Source organism: Paroedura picta, chromosome 4 (genome assembly GCF_049243985.1).
Source record: "Paroedura picta isolate Pp20150507F chromosome 4, Ppicta_v3.0, whole genome shotgun sequence".
In the NCBI taxonomy this organism is placed as follows: Eukaryota; Metazoa; Chordata; class Lepidosauria; order Squamata; family Gekkonidae; genus Paroedura; species Paroedura picta.
In genome coordinates, this window is record NC_135372.1 from 58,820,387 (window position 1) to 58,839,050 (window position 18,664).

The following is an 18,664-nucleotide window of genomic DNA, read 5'->3' on the forward strand; positions in this document are numbered from 1 at the left end:
CTGTTCTATATGCTTGACACAAAATAGCAAAACAACTTTTTTGTAAGCACGGAATTCTATCACAAAGCCCAGGCCCCAAAAATAAACAAAGGGTTTGACTGCCCTTGGTAATTCTTTATAAAAAAAACTGTAGGTTTTCCCCTCAACTAATAATCCTCTGCTAATATTATTTTCTCAAGCTATCAGAAAGGTAATGACATCCAAGGGGAGAGCATAGTTCTGCTGTGGCTACATGAGAAAAGCTAGTCTTAATTACATTTTGCCAAGGAGCAGCCAGCCCTTTATCACCACACACACCCTGTGAATGTCAGGCACTAGACAGCTGTTTCCTCAAAGTAAGACAGGGGGAAATATCTCATTAAACCCAGAAATTGACATTTAAGACTCTGGGGAGAGCTAGGAGCTGCTCTATCTCCTCTCAAAACCCTTGCACAAGCAAACTTGGAAATAAATCTAACAGGCAGTTGAGAAATGACAGCATGCCATTCAAGGGTCAGGGTGAGAGGTGTTATTTACACAAACAAATGGTATATGTTTTGTCAGAATGGCCTACTTCTTCTGGTCATGGCAATTAAAGGATGCCACGGGCTCTGGAAATCAAGGCAAATATGCAGAGGTTTTGTTCTTCCATGCAGAAATGTAGGCCATTATCCAGAAGGCTGAGATTAAGGTCATTTGGCACTGGAAGACAAAGACATTTAAAAAAAAAAAAACTATACAGACATAACAATTTTGTTTTTCAAATAAAATGCACTGGCACCCGACATTTCCTATTTGCCTTTACGAACGCAAGGGAGCAATGGTATGATAGCCAGAGAAAACAGAGAGAAATTAAACAAAGGAAAGATATATGCACAAAACTGGATAGCTCTGTGTTTTTATATTTTGAAGTTCAGGGATATAACAGGGCTACCACAGGAAGAAAGCCACAATCTGGCTTCATAAGATGCCTGGATTGATTGACAGACATAAGCATGACACGTATAAGTTGCGCTGTTCTCTTGCACCTATTCCAGCAGCAGATGAGGAGGGTAAAACTCAGCAGACAAAAGCGAGACAAGAAAAAAGGTGAGGAGGGCCTGGGAGACGTAATATTATTTCACGCTTTGCCATTACGCGGGCATGATGCTATTTTAGCTAATGTGCAGAAATTCCCAGAAAATGTGCAATATATTCAATAACCTGAGCTCCACAGGGACATAACCTCTGCTCACATGGGATTCCCCTACCACTGACCACTTAGCTCTGCTGAAGGAGAACAACTTACAATAAGCAGGAACCATTGACTATAAGAAAAGGGAAATGAAGACGAAAAGTCCAGATACATGCTTGGTGTTAACCATGATCCACTTCTTTTAGTATTTCTATTGCTACCGCACAGGCCTTACTTGACCCCAGCAACACTAAGTAACTCAGAGAAAAACCCTGGGCCATTCCGCACCGGGATCCATGTAGCAAATTGTTTGCTGAACGAAAAATTGCAATTTTAAATAGTGGAATTCGTCGTTATGCATACCTGCCTTTGTAGTGGAATCCAGTTGCGTTTCTATCGTATCCCACAGGGTTCCGGTCTCGGCAAAAATCGCTAGCCAGGAAGCGCTATTGCCGAGCTCGTCCCGCCCCTGGCCGTCAAGCAGCCAATGGGTGGCCGTTATCATGCTCCCAAACAGCCCCTTTCCCTTTAAGGAAGGTTTAAAAAAAAAACAACACCCGTTGCAACGAATCTGCGTTAATTCGTTGCAACGGAGAGACCCATCCAGCTAGCAGGTGGTGTTTGAGCTGCCGTTTCATCGTTGCCATGCTCCCCCCGAGTGAAAAAAAATCCCCCCCCTCACGGGCGCGATTTTCGGCCGAAAACAGTGTGAAAAATAAAGGGAAAATAAACCAGCAAACGGGCTTCTGTGTTGCTTGTGCTTAGTGACTTTAAACAGAGGGACTGCAGCCGGGGAAGCTTCGCTAGGTAAACGAAGGCTTGCCGGTGCGTTGATCTCCGCTCACTCGGAGAAAAAAAATGACGATCGCTTCGCCGGAAGATCAGAGGAGAGAGCCAGGGGGAGGGACTTTGCAGAAACCGCAACAATGATAACGCACAGAACTTTCCCGCTAGTGTTGCAGATTGGTTGCAGGAGTGTAGCGCTTTCCGGAGGGTGAATCCACTTTTTGGGATTTCCCTGAAAGCGCTACAATGAAGCACTTTTTGCGGATCGGTTTCAGGTGTGTGGCAGATTGTCAACGACGTTGTGCATAACGGCAAAACTGTAGTGATTTCAATTAGTAACCATTGTGCTATTTTGGACGAATGCGGAACGGCCCCAAGTTCTGCTATTTTCTTGTCTCTCCTCTGGCTCCAGAAACTGAAATAAGAATCAAATGGAAGACAACACCATTGAGAGGGAGCCAGTGAGATATAAATAAAATAAATAAATAAGTTCCTGTTACCTGTTTGTTTGTTTTTTGTTTTTGTTTGTTGTTTTTTTTGAGGGGGGGTGACTAAACGAATAAGTCCTAGCATCAGTTGTTACCAGATTAACATTTATTATCATGAATGCTAAACATGAAGGGTGAGAATATTTTTATTACTACTATTAATAGCCCCCTGTTCATAGTAGTAACTAGGGTTTAAATGCATTCAAAGTGACCAACCAGGATGGATGAGAAGGAATTGTGACCAAGACTGAAATTTTTTTTTGGGGGGGGAGTGTTAGAAATGAGAAGCAGGTGATGAAAGGAAGACAGCAAAACAAGTGAAGAGAAAAGTGAGGGAAAGAGTTTGAGAAATTAAGGGAAAGACAATGAATGTGTGTGTGTATATATAGCTTCCACATGCTAATAAAGTTGCCCCTTTGCAAGACCTGTGCAGGATCAGTGGGTGAAACTGCAGAAAGAGGGACACCATAGACCTTGAGAGAAGGCTGCATTTTGGCACTGGCTGTGTCCTGGCTGGTCTTGTCTTGTTCCTATGCTGACTTGGCTGATGGGCTTAATAAGAGCTGATCAGCAAATAGCTTCCCTCAGCCTCATGGCAAACTTTTCTAAAATGCCCAGCCAGTAGCCTCTGAGTTTGGAGGAAGTATTTGATGGTTTCTGACAGCTCACACTGACTGAAGTGGACTGAAGTGAAGTGGCGCGGCCATCCCCATTAGACCCCTGCCCTTCATGACTTAAAATAAATGATGAGAGGATAGGAGCTGCGCCCTGGGAAATAATAAACCTCTCCCTCTCAGCAGGAGAATTCCCAGGTGGGCAGTGGTCTACCCACCACTGAAGAAACCATCATTGGATCCACGGGAAACCACCAACTACCATCCTGTCTCGTATCTCATGTTTCTGGGGAAGGTGGTGGAAAGGGCTGCTGTGGATCAATTATCAGCATACTTAGATGAAGCTTCAGTCCTAGGTCCATTCCAGTCAGGCTTCTGGCCTGGCCATTGGGTGGAAACACTATTGGTCACCTTGACAGATGACATCTGGTGCCAGCCGGACTGGGGTGGGGTGGTACTGCTCATGTTGCTTGACTTTACAACAGCATTCAACATAGACAACCATGAGCTTTAAGCTCATTGCCTCACTGATGTGGGAATACAAGGGACAGTCCTCCAATTCCTGATCTCCTTTCTCCGGGTTCGCAGAAAGAGGGTAGCTTTTGGAGAGAGACAATTGCATTGCTGCCAACTCCCATTTGGAGTGCCGCAGGAAGTGGTCCTTTCTCCAATTTTATTTAACATCTTCATGTACCCTTTTGCCCAGGCTTAGGCATTATCAATATGCAGATGACACCCAGCTCTACCTCCTGATGGATGATTGCCTGGATTCACCCCCAGAATTCTTTGCCAGATGCCTGGGAGCTGTGACAGGATGGCTCAAGCAGAGTTTGAAAGTCAATCCTTCAAAGATAAACATCTTGTGACTGGGTAGGAAGGGATCAAGCGAGGAAGCATGGTTGCCCTGCCTGGATAGGGTACAACTGTCTATTGCACACTCAGTCAGGAATTTGGGCATGATCCTTTCTACTGTGGTGCAGATCACAAAAGTTGCACAGCTGGCATTTTTCAGTCTCCACCAAGCCAAGCTACAACTGCCCTACTTGGCACCGGGGCGCCTAGCTACAGTGATCCATGCAACAGCCACTTCTAGATTAGATTTCTGTAACTCTCTGTATGCGGGCCTACCCTTATCCCTGCTCTAGAAACTGCAACTGGTCCAGAACACAGCAGTCAGGAGCCACACAGGTCCATCTTGGAGGGTCCATATAGGGAAGGCTTATTCAAAAAAATACCCATCTGTGATCGTTTATGCATCTGCCAGGATGGGAGCACTGAGACATCTGAACATGTATTACTCCAATGTAGGCTATATGATCAATTCAGGAGAGAACTTATATCCTCCCTACAGAATAAGCCCAACTCAGAGGCGATCAAAGACATGTTGTCAGACAAAAACACAGAAATAACTTCTGTTATGGCCAGATTTGCTTGGAGAGCAATCAAGACAAGAAAGAGCTGGGTGGATTCAGAGCAACTTGAGACAATGCTTGTGAGTTATAAAAATAGAATGCTGATTCTTATAGCTGGAATGTTTTCAAATTTTATACTGTTTTAATTATCAATGATTCTTGTATGTACTTTGTAAATGCCAGATGTTTTATGTACTTTGTAATTTGATTACTGGTCTAGAACCGTAAGCAAACTTAAATGGACTCCGGGGAATGGTAGAGGACAGGAAGACCTGGAGGATTATTGTCCATGGGGTCACGATGGGTCAGACATGACTTCACACCTAACAACAACTAGTACCGTAATAATAATAAAGGAGGGCTCATATATGACCTATGCTCTGTCAGCTGTACTGGCTCCCAGTTGAATTCCAGGTTAGGTTTAAGGTTTTGGTTCTTACCTTTAAGGTCACCCATGGTTTGGTCCTGGCGTTCAATTGCTCTCAATTGCTCTCATTCAAGTGCTCTCAATGCTTCCCAAAGAGCATTATGCTCAGTCAGTTCTGACCAGCTATGCTTCAAAATTATATTGAGTAAACAAATCATATATCATGAAGAAGAAACAGTTATCTGCCCTATATAAAGATTTCTTAGATTTAAAATGAAGAAATGAGCCTGCAGCATAAGACAGCTACTTTTGAAATTATGTCATTGTTTATAAAGCAAACCAGAGCACTGCTAAACAATTCGTTTGTAACCTTAAAAGATTTAACAGAGTGGTTATGAATAGCAATAGGAAGAGTAGACCAGCTAGAGGAACACAGCTACGGAAACCAGCTAGAGGAACACAGCTACGGAAAGGAGGTACAGGGTGTGGAACTTCTTGTACAAGGAGAAAGACAAACAAAATGTTCACTTTTTAAACTGCTACTTTCAATCTCAGCCCTAGCAAATGGTCAAGTTAAAAGATATATTTAGATAGAAACAAGAATTGTTTAGACTAAGGTTTCAGAAAGCATGTTTCTAGAAGATAACAAACCAGGAACCTTAGAGGTTGAGCAGCAGAATATACTAAGTGCTAAATATTAAAATACAAATATTTATTACTCTTCACATAAACCTTCAAGATTTTCAAAAATCAATATTGATCATACTTTATTGCACAGATCCAATACATACTGACACATGGATAAAATGACCTAATGCAAAGGACCAAGCACATTGGTCTTCGGGTCTTCCTCAGTGGTCTGATATCAAAATGCACTAATACAATGTTGTAATAGGGATTATAAATTGGTACAAAGAATTCAAAGAAGAGATTCTTACTAGTCTAAAATATCTCTAGATACAGCTCTCTAGGAGCCCCCGTGCAAAATATTTATTTTCCAAAAATCATGAGAATGCACTCAAGCTAAGAGAGGTCAATAATAAGGGTAGAATTTTGGAAAATAAATATTAATCACAGGTTGACTTCATTCATGGACTTTCCATTAAAGACAAAATTGGTTCCTTTTGAGCAATATACATGGTTTTCTGTCCTGGCAGGAGGAGGGCAGGGCTCTTTCCAGGCTTATTTCAGCCTTTGAGGGGGGATTCGTTGGGGCCAGATCTAGCAGAAACCACTAACCAACTTACTGCCATACAATATGCAAGTCTCACCCAGCTTCAGCTGTCTTGTTACTGTTCAAAAGCAACCATCCCGTGAGAGTCTATGAGGTGCAGTGATTAAAGTTTCCGAATAGAAGATCCAGGCTTGAATTCCTACTCTATCATGGAAGCTTGCTGAGTGACCTTGGCCAGTTCCATATTAAAAATGTCTCTAGTAAGCAAGGAAGGGATGGTTCTTGGACCTGTCCACAAGTTGTAGTGAACACACATACAGTCCTTGTACAGTGCACATTTGATTGTTCTTTGTATGTTGAATAATTCTCATGTTACAGTTGATGCATGTACAACTGAACAGATGAAACAACCCCAAGTTTATCCAGGGACTGGTCCACAATTTTATCAGTAAAGTGAATGTGCATTAACGCTTACAAACAGATGCACGCAAGCAGGATGTACGTGTATTCACCATAATGTCAATAGGGTTTTAGAGGGACCAGGGAACGACTGAAGATGGCGCCGTAACATCTGGGCTTCTGTCCGGCTCTTAAGCCATGCTGAGGGTCAGGAGCAACCGCACCTGGCTGACCTGAGCAGATACGCAAATCTGCTTGCCGGTCGCCCCAGGAACCGGGAACGGCATCCTGAGGGTCCTACAGATCCGTGGAGAGGGAGGAGACGAAGCTCTCCGGATCAACCGCGGCATGTGCTTAAGGTCATGATGGCGCCCTTGTCGTAAATAACTTTCTAAGCCTGAAACGACCAGCTGACCCTACATTCTTCCCTGATCATCTTTTACTAGACTGACAGGAGCTGAAGTCTACAACAGTAAGGATTGAAAGCTTTCTGGCTTTTCCTTTTCTTTCCCTTTTCTTTCCCCACAAGGTCTTCCCCCCCCCTCCTCAACCAATTTACAAGTGAATTCCTTCTTTCGTCGAGTGAGAGGCTCCCAGCTAATTATACCCACTAACCAAACAAAGAGAGAGCTTAAGAAAAAAGAGACTTTAAAGCTTTGCTGGAGAGAGTTCAGTGGGGGAAGCTGACTTGATACGGAGATCGACAAACTGATAATTTGGGATCGCTCATGCTCCCGCGAGACCTCACGAGACTTTCTGTTTATACTTTGTGACTGCCTAGAACTATGGAAAAATTAACTAAGGCACAGCTTTTCCATTTGTTATGCGAAGGGAACTCAAAGATACTGAAAGCAGTCAATAAGGTGGAAAAGGAAATCCGAGGGACTAAGGGGGAGCTTTTGGATGGAGCCGACGATCTGGAGAGAGCAGTTGATGAGGGCACAGCTCAGCCAACAATACTTCAACCGAGAATTCAATGTCTGGAAGCTAATCAACAGGAGAGGGAGAGAGCTAGGGACGTAAAAATCCAAAGCACCTTGGAAGAACTTGGGAAAACAGATTTAAGGAAGGAAAGCACCGAAAACCTGGAAGTCTATTTAGAGCAGGAAGTTATTTGGATCAGCAAAATAAAAAGAGTCTATTCAAAGGTGACAGCACGCAAAAAGCTATCAGGAGATATCTCTGTGCGACCAGAGGAAGAGATCCAGATTGATAAAGTATACAGAGCCTACTTAAAGGCGACTGCAAGCAAGAATCAAGCAAGAGACTTCTTTGGCCCTGACAGAAGGACAATCAGAAATACTCTACTATGGAAAAAAACACAATTTCATTTTCTGCGACCACCTGAAGGATGTGTTGATCAGTGGAGCATCCTCCTGGTTTCCTGTGGGGAAGACAGCGGCAGTAACTCTTAGGACAGGACCAATATATGAAGGGAACTGACAATAATAGAATATATTCTTATAATAGATTATACTCTTATATGTATCAACAATTATTCTGCCAAGAAAGATGGTAATAACTTCTAGATCAGGATCAATATGTGATGGGAACTGAATATGTATGCCAATATGTATGCTAAAAGAAGATGACAAACTATACTTCATATGTATTAACAAGACAGCAGCAGTAACTCTTAGGTCAGGGCCAATTTATGAAGGGACTGACCGTATATCACTTAAGATAATAATAGAATATATTCTTATAATAGATCATACTCTCATATGTATTAACAATCATTTTGCTAAGAAAAATGGTAAAAACTTCTAGATTAGGATTAATATGTGATGGGAACTGAATATGTATGTTAAAAGAGGATGGCAAACCATATCAGCTGGTCGCTTTTTTTTTTCTCTTTACTTTTCTGTAAACGCTTCATATAATAATAAATAATAAAATTATTAAAAAATAGGATTTTAGAGACCAATCTTAAGCAAGTCTACTTAGAATCCTCCTCTTGCATATTCAATGAGGCTTACTCCCAAGAAAACACTTTTAGGATTGTACGATTAATGATTGACCCACTGTAGATATCTCCTTGATGCATTTTGAATGTCATGAAAAGGTTTTGCTCAAGTGCTCTTCAGAAGAGGTTAGCATTTTGCATGGAAAAAAGGAGGGGACAGGTGAAAAAGAAAAGTTTTGGATACTGAAGTTGGCAGACAGAAGTGAGAGCCACTGCTTTATGTGGGCAGAATCATTTTGGAAGGGAAGGATCTTTTTCTGACAGTCTGACATATGGTAGCAGATCTGTTACCCTGTAATATTGTCTCTGAGAGGCAGCTTGGTGTAGTAGCAGTGGCCTAAAATCTGGAGAGCTTGGTTTGATTCTCCATTCTTCCAGATTCAGCTACCCTCACCTACCTCACAGAACCCTCTTACCCTCACCTACCTCACAGGCAATATCATTGTGGTTACCTCACCTACCTTCCAGGATGTCTGTTGTGGAGAGAGGAAGGGAAGGTGATAGTAGGCCACTTTGAGACTCCTTTGGGTAGTAAAAAGGTAGTGTATAAAAAAAAAACAATCTTCTTCTTCTTTGCTCCCCCCTGTGTTCCACCAGGAAATTTGTAAATAAAACAAGTATTACAAAAATATCATATGACATCTGTGATTTATCTCCTCCAGCGGGAACCAGCTCAAGTAATCACTTGCTCCTGGAATGTATCATCACTCAGGGAAATGGGGGGCATGCAACAACAGTTATTACATAACCACAGAACAGCTCACATTTCTTATTAGCTATTAGCCTGAATGTTCATCAGGGTCTGAATTAGTCTTCTGCTAACCCAAGGTTTGTGTCACAACAGTCACTGAGTAGCTATCCTCCATCAAATGTCTGTCTTCTGGTGTAGATCTGTTCCCACAGATGTTATTCACATAATATTATGCTGCCCACTTGGCAATGTAATGCCCTCATAGCTGGAGTTACCTATTTAACAAGGCCACATTTTTAGTGAATGGAAGGTTCTTGCTTAGGCAAAACATCTGGGAGCTGTTGAGGAAAGCAAAACCAGTATTGATAAAACTTACTACACTTCCCAGAGGGGATCGTGTATATCCCTACTCCTATACAAAGTTGCCTGAACTCACATCCCTCACACATCAACTAAGTGACAGGAGATAAAAAGGGCACAGCTCCAAATGTTTCGTTTCAGGTTAGGCTTTGATTGGCATGTGAGACATAAAAGTGTCCATAGCCAATAATACAGCCATGTCAGTGAAAGCATGACTTGTTTGATGGCTCCATGAAGGTATTGCATTGTCTTTTCGACATTCAAGTATAGGCAAGCATTAAATAGAAAAGTGGAGTAATGTCTTCAATTGTAAGAGACAAAACATGATGAGTCATGACAAATGTTCCTTTGATGAAATGCATGCACCACACATGCTGCCATTGTTAAGAGCTTAGGTGTATTCTGGCCCTCAGGCAACAGAGCTCAGAGTTTCCTCACCAAGGGAGCATTGCCGGTTCATAACAGTGGCAAACCAGCCACTGAAGGTTAATCTCACTGCTATTCCCTTAACGGAGGGGACTGGATTCCTGCTCTACAGAAAAAGGTTTCTTCTTTGTAAAAGTTCCTGCTGTGAGAATAACAAATACTTCTATCTTCCAGAAAGACATGTTTTGGTATGCAAGTCAGATATTAGTTTGCATTGTTCAAAGCCTGATTATTTTAGTTCATCAATTATGTGCCCTTTAATTCATTAATCAATTCATGAATTAATGAAATTTAAATAATTTGCATATTATCAAAGAACACATGGCTGGAAAAAATAACTGTAGTAGAGCTCTGCATCTATGAAGTGACTTGTAAGGCAAGCTGGGGTAGTTTCAGATTTACTTTTAATGGGCATTTATCATAAACAAATCAGTACTGTGAACCACATATGCCTGCCCTGCAGTTGGGGTCAATTGTGATGCCAACATCTGAACAGACCCTGACTTCAGTGCAGGTGTGGTGCAGTTGGGACAACTTCAATGAGAGGGTCATTAGATGGTGCGGGTGTGTACATGAATCATTTGTTCCTCTTGCTTCACCAGGATGGCTCACAGCCCTCTCGCTGACATGATGTAATTCTGCACACTCCCTGCTGCATTTCTGCAGTATTGCCTCACCTCTTTTCAGTTAGTTCTACCTAGGTGTATATCTCCAATTCATGTGACTGGATCATTCAACTGCTCTCAATGCAAAGAGATATAACAGACTTACCAGACACCAGTGGTGGGTTCCTGCTGTTTGTGTGTCTCTGTACAGGTTACCGCTCTGGTCTTGCTAATAAGCTTCCTCAGTGGACAGGCAATTTTGCTGTGACTCTTTAGTGGGTATATAATTAATTATCAGTGCAGAGATGCACAAGAGGGATCTGTCCTCATAAGGGTCTATACAGTGAGTCTCAGCTTGAATCACTCTTCTGGACATGCCTCCTTCCTGTCTGGAGAAATGCCTAGAATACTCTGAAAGTCAAATATAAGGGTGGTGGGTGTTTTCCACTGTAATTCAGAAAAATTTTGTCCCAAGTATAAGAATGTTGGAAAGCACTCAGAAAATGTACAGCTGGTGCCGTTCTCACGTACCAAGTTTATTCTGTGCAGCTATTTAAAATTGGCTTCAGGAGCAGAATTCCCAAATCAAGATGATCCATATTCATTTCCAGCTGCTACTGTTACTGCAACAAACCCACTTACAATTTTCCCCCAAAACAAACCCAAGATTATCGAGTCTTGCAAAATCAGACCAACTTCCTATTTTGGTTGTTTCGATATTTGGTCTGCTACTCCCCTGTGAAAGCAGACTCCTACAATGCAATCCATTGCAGAATGGAAACGAATGTGTTATACGTGGGAGGAACCAAAAAAGAATTCCATCCACATGCTGGATCAAATAACTACGAACAATTTATTCATAAGTCAATGACCGTTGGGTCAAGAGAAATGTTTGCTCACAATTTGCCATAGGGACTGTAGGCTGAATAGATTCTTTAAAAAAAAAAAAAACAAGGCTTAATTAAACTACCTAAAGGAAAGTATTTTAATAGGAAAATCTCGCAAACCCTTTCCAGGAATCTTGCAGAGAGCATGTCTGCTGAAGTTTCTGTGCTATCAGTAGGTGATATCTTGCTTCCAGCACCATCATAGACACAGCAGGCTTAAGGCCAGACGAAATGACAGCTGGCCCATTTCTCTTTTTACCATGTAAATCCAGTTCAGAGTAGGCTTAACAGAAATGGAAAAAATAACCTATCAGGGTAAAGGAAGAACTCCACCCAGCAACAAATTGAAGGAGGAAAATATTAAAGTGATTCCTGCAACACTGATCACACAGTATCACTCTTATCTGGGAGCAAGTCCTGCTCAGCTCATATAGTTTTAAAAGATGTGATCTTACAGCAGTCACTGCTTGAACATGCACAGTTTCACTCATGCACAGCCAGGATGTACAGGCTGCTGGAATAGTATGGAACAACTTACCATAGTATGGAAACACCACTCCATGATCACATTCTGACATAGTCAAGCCGCCATCAAATGATTTTATATTATATAGCTTCATATAATGATTATTCATTATGACTTTTGTCTTTCCCATTGGTGCTCCCTTGAACTTACTAGGTCCAAGAACTTCCTTACCCAAACACCAATTTGGTAATTAAATACAATCTGTCACCCCCAGCAATCCAGATGATAGTGACTGGTCCTAGACAGATTGACTAAAGGGGGGGGGGGGTCCTCCCAAGAGTGGATTAGACTTCTACAGGAGTTTCATGTTTAAAATGAACCCTTGAATGGACTCTAGGCAAGTAGATATGGTAATCATACACCTGCATTCTTAATTATGAACAGGCACCATATTTACAAGAATGATATTCTCTGGTTCAGTACATCAGGCCCTGACCTGCATTTCCTTTTCTGTTAGAAAAAATGGAAGTGCCAACAGACATAATATATTGGATCCCACCAGCAATGCTGTCAGAACAAAAGTCCAGGACCCCAACACACAAACTCAGCATGGGCATCTACAAAGCACACACAACTATCTAAAGGGGACCTCAATAAGACCATTAAATCCAGAGTCTGGTCATCTACTTTCTAATCCTACACAGGGCCAAACCGCACAACATCAGTCTATGGACTATATATTGTACATCTCAGATCTTGCAGGGGACCAAACCAGCAATTTTACAGGAAATGTCATGGGAAATCTGTATTTCCTCAAAAGAATTTCACAGTACCAAAGCTAACTCAGTACGACTGTAAACTTTCACAATCGCAACAGTCAATGGAGTTTTGAAAGCCCAGTTAGATGAATGAGGATTGGATCTATACTATGCCTGTGGCATTTAGTCTAAATTAATTCAGTCAGAATAAATGGACTATACTGTATATACTGTTTGCTCTTATCTTCCTTTCTTGGCCATGGCCCAGACAACAAAAATCAGCAGACTGCTTGCTCCCATTAACTCCATTCTGTCTCTAAAATATTTTACCATACAGTGTTTTAGTCCTTCCACTGGTTAGGTTCCTAATAGTCTATGAGCAGGTTCATCAATACATGTTTACTCGTCATTGACTAGCACAGAGTAATGATTTGTATCTCTGACAATGGAATCCTTGGCAAAGTCACCCCTTTCTGAGTCTGTTGAAGTCAATGTGAGTAGAAGGGTGCAACTCTGCTTAGGAGAGCCTTTGAATGAGCTGTCACACTTTGTTTTATGCTGAGAACAGCCCTGAAATCCACAGCCAAGTACAACCACTAGCATTTTTGTTTGGCAACTGATGCAACAGGGTCAAGTCAGATATAGTCATCCTTTCTGCTAGTCTCCATGGAATGATAGCTGGCCAAAAGCCAAAAGCAAGGTGTTATAGAAATAACAGAATAGGCAAGAAAAGCCATCAGCATTATTGGCCAGAGATTTACTGTTTACTTGGACATTTACTGTTCTCCAAGATCAAGCAGTTGATCAAGTACAAGTTTATTTATACGGTCATGGACCAGAATGCAGATAAAAATTGTAGACAATATAAAAATTGAAAGTGTTCAATCAAATTAGCTTAAAGGATGTGGTGATAGTGGTTGTATGTTTTACCATTCTGGCAAGCTTGAATCATGTAGGTGCAGAATTTCGCCATCTGGAATGAAACTTGAGGCTTTTCATCCTGGAGTAATTCTTTGGACCAATCTGCTTCTGTTTGGTATAAGCAGGTGATCTAATGTGATCTAGAATGCTGTGCAATTTATTGGCTATATAATCAATTGTAGAGTCAAAACCGAAAATTTCTAAACTATTGGAAGTACCCATCCAAATAGATCAGGGGTAGTCAAACTGCGGCCCTCCAGATGTCCATGGACTACAATTCCCAGGAGCCCCTGCCAGCATTCGCTGGCATTCGCTGGCAGGGGCTCCTGGGAATTGTAGTCCATGGACATCTGGAGGGCCGCAGTTTGACTACCCCTGAAATAGATAATCCAGTCACTAGCTCCTCAGTGAGGCAAAATCTAACCATATCCTTGGGGGGAGGCTCAGAGTTCTTTGATCTGTTGTTGTTGTTTTAAGGTCTCTGCCTCTGAAGGTATTTTGAAATTTAGTTTAGGCTCAGCCAGAGAAGCCTGGGGGAGGATAAAGCAGGAGTCCTCAAATACTTAAAAAGTTATTTAGCAGATTAAACACCAGCTGTTCAGGATGGCCAGGGATGGATAGGGCAAAAGCCTGGGTATCGTCTTACAGAGAAGACAAGTGTAGCCAATTATTGGGAAATTCTTTGTGGATGACTTTGCAGCAGGACTCTAACTTAGGTAATAGATGGTTAAGAAACAGCATTCTTTAAAACAAATGTGGTGACCAAATGGTTCCATTTTTTAAAGGCTGATAAATAGTGTTAGCTATAACTTGCTTTCTTAGGGTAATCAACTCTTTACCAGTTAAAATGGAAAGCTTCATCTGCCCATCTCTGTATAGTCAACCCCCAACAAAAGGGTAGGTTTTTTTTTTTACTGGCCAGCTGGCAACCTTATTTAGGGTGCCAGTTCTGATAGACAGAGATTCTGTGCCATTAAACAGCTGCAGCACAGGCAAAAGACATATCAGTGTTGGTTAACCTCTGCCTGTAATATATATGCTAAAAACATATATTCTTTGGTGCTGTTGTCTGTAAACATGTACATATTTTAGCAACCTTACTAGGGTTCAATAGTGATGGCCCAGCTGCATGGTGAGGAACCCACAAGGGCTTGTGGGGGGCACTTCATTTTCCTCTGTTTCCCTCCCACCTGCCTTGAAGGAAGACCAAACTAAACTCTTAGGGACATTGCTTTGAGCTCCAGAGAGAAAGGTAGGATATGAATATTACAGAGCCATTTAACAAAATGAAATTGCCTCTAGCATCTCTACAAATTTTGCCAAACAAAAATAAGATCTTGACTGACTGTCATGTATATATACATTATACACTTGCAGACTATTTACATGATGAGAAACAATTCCAGGTTTTTAATGATACTCAGGGGCTTTTTGCACGGCTTCAAAATCGCACAATGGTTGCTAATTGGAAACGCTATTGATTTGCCTTAACGCACGACGTCGTAGACAATCTGCAACACTCCTGAAACCGATCAGCAAAAAGCGCTTCGTTGTAGCGCTTTCAGGGGAATCCCAAAAAGTGGATTCACCCTCCGGAAAGCGCTACACTCTTGCAAACAATCTGTAACACTAGCGATAAAGACCTGTGCGTTACCATTGTTGCGGTTTCTTCAAAGTCCCTCCTCCTGAGCCTGTCCTCCAAACTTCCGGCGAAGCGATCGCCATTTTTTTTTCTCCGAGCGAGCGGGGATAAACGCACCAGCGAGCCTCTTTCTGTTTAGAGGCTTCCCTGGCTTCAGTCCTTTACCTTTAGTCACTAAGCACAAACCACATAAAAGCCCGTTTGCTGAAATAAAGTCCCTTTATTTTTTACACATTAATTCAGCCGAAAATCGGGCCCGTGAGAGGGGGGGGGATTTTTTTTTTATCACTCGAGGCAGCGTGGCAACGATCATACGATCAAACGACAGCTCACATTAGGCAGCTGGATGGGTCTCTCCGTTGCAACGAATCTACCTAGATTCGTTGCTATGGGTCTGTTTTTTTTTTAAAAAAACCTTTCTTAAAGGGAAAGGGGCTGTTTGGGAGCATGCTAACGGCTGCCCATTGGCTGCTTGACGGCCAGGGGCGGGACGAGCTTGGGAATAGCGCTTCCTTTTCTGCCGAGACCGGAAGCTGTGGGAAACGCTACAAAACGCAACTGGATTCCACTACAAAGGCAGGTATGCATAACGACGAATTCCACTATTTTAAATGGCGATTTTTCGTTCAGTGACCAATTTGCAACAAAGATCCCGGTGCGTAAAGGCCCTCAGATTCAACTTTTTCAGAAGAAAATCAGTCATTGTTGCCAAAGTGTATATTATTTTTGGCAGTTCTACCTGTTTTTTTAGTTTTGTATGTATTTTAGAGCTTGCCCTTTTAACCAGATAGATGAAAAACTTGCTCAATCTGTTAGCAATGTGAAATCACTTCCAACTTTGACATAAACTTATTGAGAATAGGACACTCTTGCTTTCAGAGTAAAAACAAATCTTATCTTTCAATAGAAAAAAAACCCTTAAGAATTTCATCATTAACAATTCTGAATTAAAATATTTTTGATTGACAAATAAGGAATTGGAGGCTGCCAGGAAGTAGGAAAGAGGAAATTGTGCAAGGAGGGGTATACAGGGGAAAGTGAGATGCCCCCCATAATCCCTTGTGGGTTCCTCACCATGTAGCTGGGCCTGGTGGCCATCACTGCACATCTATTTATTAGATACAGTCCACTCAATTTGGTTTCAGTCAGAAAATTCATGGTTGTGATGTTCTGCATATATTGAGAGAGAGAGGAAATTGCAGTGGGTGTGCATCCTTTTATAGCTCTTGAGAGTGAATTTTTTATTGTTGTGTGTTTTTGTAAGTGCCGTCAAGTTGCTTCCTATTTATGAAGATTCTATGAGTTAATGACACCTAGATTCAAGTCAAGTGGCACCTTAGAGACCCACAAGGGTTTCTGGGTAGAAGCTGTCAAGAGCCATTGACCTGGAAGTGACATCTTCACTGAGCTCCACGCCCTCCTCAGCCTCTGCTCTCCCCAGACACCACCCCCAATCTCTCAGGCTGTGGTTGGCCATCCTAGCAAAAACAAAACAACTGGTGCCAAACCACTGAGTGAACTTTGGGCCAGCGATGATTTGAACTTGGGTCTCAAGAGATTCTAGTTTGGGAGTCTATTGCATCACGCTGGGTTAAATTTGAAAGTAATGATGCTCTGTAAGCCATTTGGCTAATCTTGGACACCAAAACAAAGGATTAAAGATGTTTCAATAAATAACCTATAAATAAGTATAAAATTCTCTCTCTGTTGTAAAATATTTTTTTAAGTTTTAAAATTATACGTGGAATAACATAGTAACTACAGCTGTGAGCCAGTTCAAATCTCCCCTCAAAAATGAGTGTATTTATATAGCTCTACCTTAAGGTTTGCTTTGAGGATTACTAATGTCCTTGAGCCACTCTGAAATGGGCTAAATGCTAAATTATTGCTGTTATTCATGGACAACAAGGGTTAACAATGTTTTGTGTTTCGATTGTTTATATATCTTTTTAAAGAAAGTGCTACTGCATTCAGGAAACAATCAACATTCTCTTGGAAAGAGGGAAAATATGATTTGGGCGCTTAAAGGTTAATCTACGGTATGCCAAATGTGCATATTACAGCAAGAAGTTGGCAGCTGGAGAAGGAAAAAGGCTTGTGCTCCCTGCCGTTCAAACTTGTCAGTCAACTCGTGCCAGTATTCTGGCCGTCTGCCTCTTCCAGCACACCCTCATTACATGTGTCTGTCTGCTCATCTGTTCAGAGACGCTCTCAAGAAGTCAGGAATTCGTTTTCCTCTTCACTCCTCTGTGGAATTAGATTGCAACTCTTCGGAAGCGCCTGTTCTGTAGCCCTCCTCCTCCTCCTCATAGGGCACCTTGCTTGCCTATGTGGGGTCGTTTTACAGCTTTCACAACCTCTGTGTGTTGCTGTTTTTATTTCTAGAATGGAAGAAGCGGAACTGCTGAAGGAAAGATTTCAAGCCATAACAGTAAGTGCTTATTATGTTTTTGTTTGGGTTTTTTTTTAAAGCTACCTAGAGGCAGCCATATCAGAACAGATGCCTATCCTTTATTGTTATTTAAAGAAAGCTTATTTTCCTTGGCTTTGTCAGCTGCACACTTGGGAAGGGGGGCAGGTACAGTATAATTCTGTGCTTGAAGTGGCTTTCCCAAGCAAGCATGATTCTAATTTGGCAGTCCCAGGTAGTGAATAATGCACTCATTATATTGACATTATATTGGACATCCACAATGCTGTGGCTAATCCACAAAGCTGTGGCTAAGTAGCTAAATAATATGTCTGCAAACATATGAAGGACACCAGGTCAAAAAGCCAAGGGACTGCTGAAACGGAGCACTTCTACAGCTTTGAAAAGAAAGAAGGCAGGAAATCATCAGAGAGCTGAATGGGTAACTTGGATTTGTGTGTCGACAGTTCACATGAACGCCACAAAACAGAGTAATAGGTGGCATTCAAACAGCTCACGTGGTGGCATTTTCCTCATAAAGAACATAATGAATGCCAAGCATTTAGAGGAAATGGCTGTACTTTTCCTCAGCAGGAGGAGCACACGCATCAGGGGGAAGGGAAGTCTGTGTAGCAACAAAAAGCTTCCAGCTCTCTACTGGCCTGAGGTAACCCACGGGCAGGAGTGCTGTCAACTCACTGCAAGGTTTAGCTTTCCTCAAGCCAGAACCCCAATACCTTTGAGAGAAGATCTTGCCCTTTTTCATTATCCAACAGACCTGTTGATATCATGATGTAGTAACAGTCATTAACCAAGAGAACTCACTGGGCTAGACACAACCCTCTTCAAAGAAAAACACCTTTCTGATGAATGTTTTTTCTTAGGAATCTCAGTTACATTTCAGGCACATGCAGCCAAAGAACAGAAACCAAGAACCCTGCAAATGTAAGATTCCTGCCTGTCACATCAGCTTGCCAGTCTCCATGGGCTGATTGAATATCTCATCTCCAGGCAACAGACATCCGTTCACCTGGAGAAAATTGCCTCTTTGGAAGGTGGACCATCTGGCACTGTGGAAGTTTGGACAGTATAGCATTATGGCCCATTGAAGTCACTCTGCTCTCCAAACCTCTTCTTCC

The 18,664-nt window shown here is 41.9% G+C and overlaps 1 protein-coding gene across 2 annotated transcripts in view; it reads left to right on the plus strand.

The window, feature by feature from the left end:
* PALMD (palmdelphin) overlaps positions 1–18,664 on the plus strand; it is a 61,222-nt gene that overhangs the window by 16,942 nt on the left and 25,616 nt on the right. For both annotated transcript variants that reach the window (XM_077333001.1, XM_077333000.1), the window contains exon 2: positions 17,501–17,546. In XM_077333001.1, the coding sequence (XP_077189116.1) occupies positions 17,502–17,546 (45 nt within the window). In that variant the 5' untranslated portion in view covers position 17,501. The remainder of the gene's footprint in view (positions 1–17,500; positions 17,547–18,664) is intronic.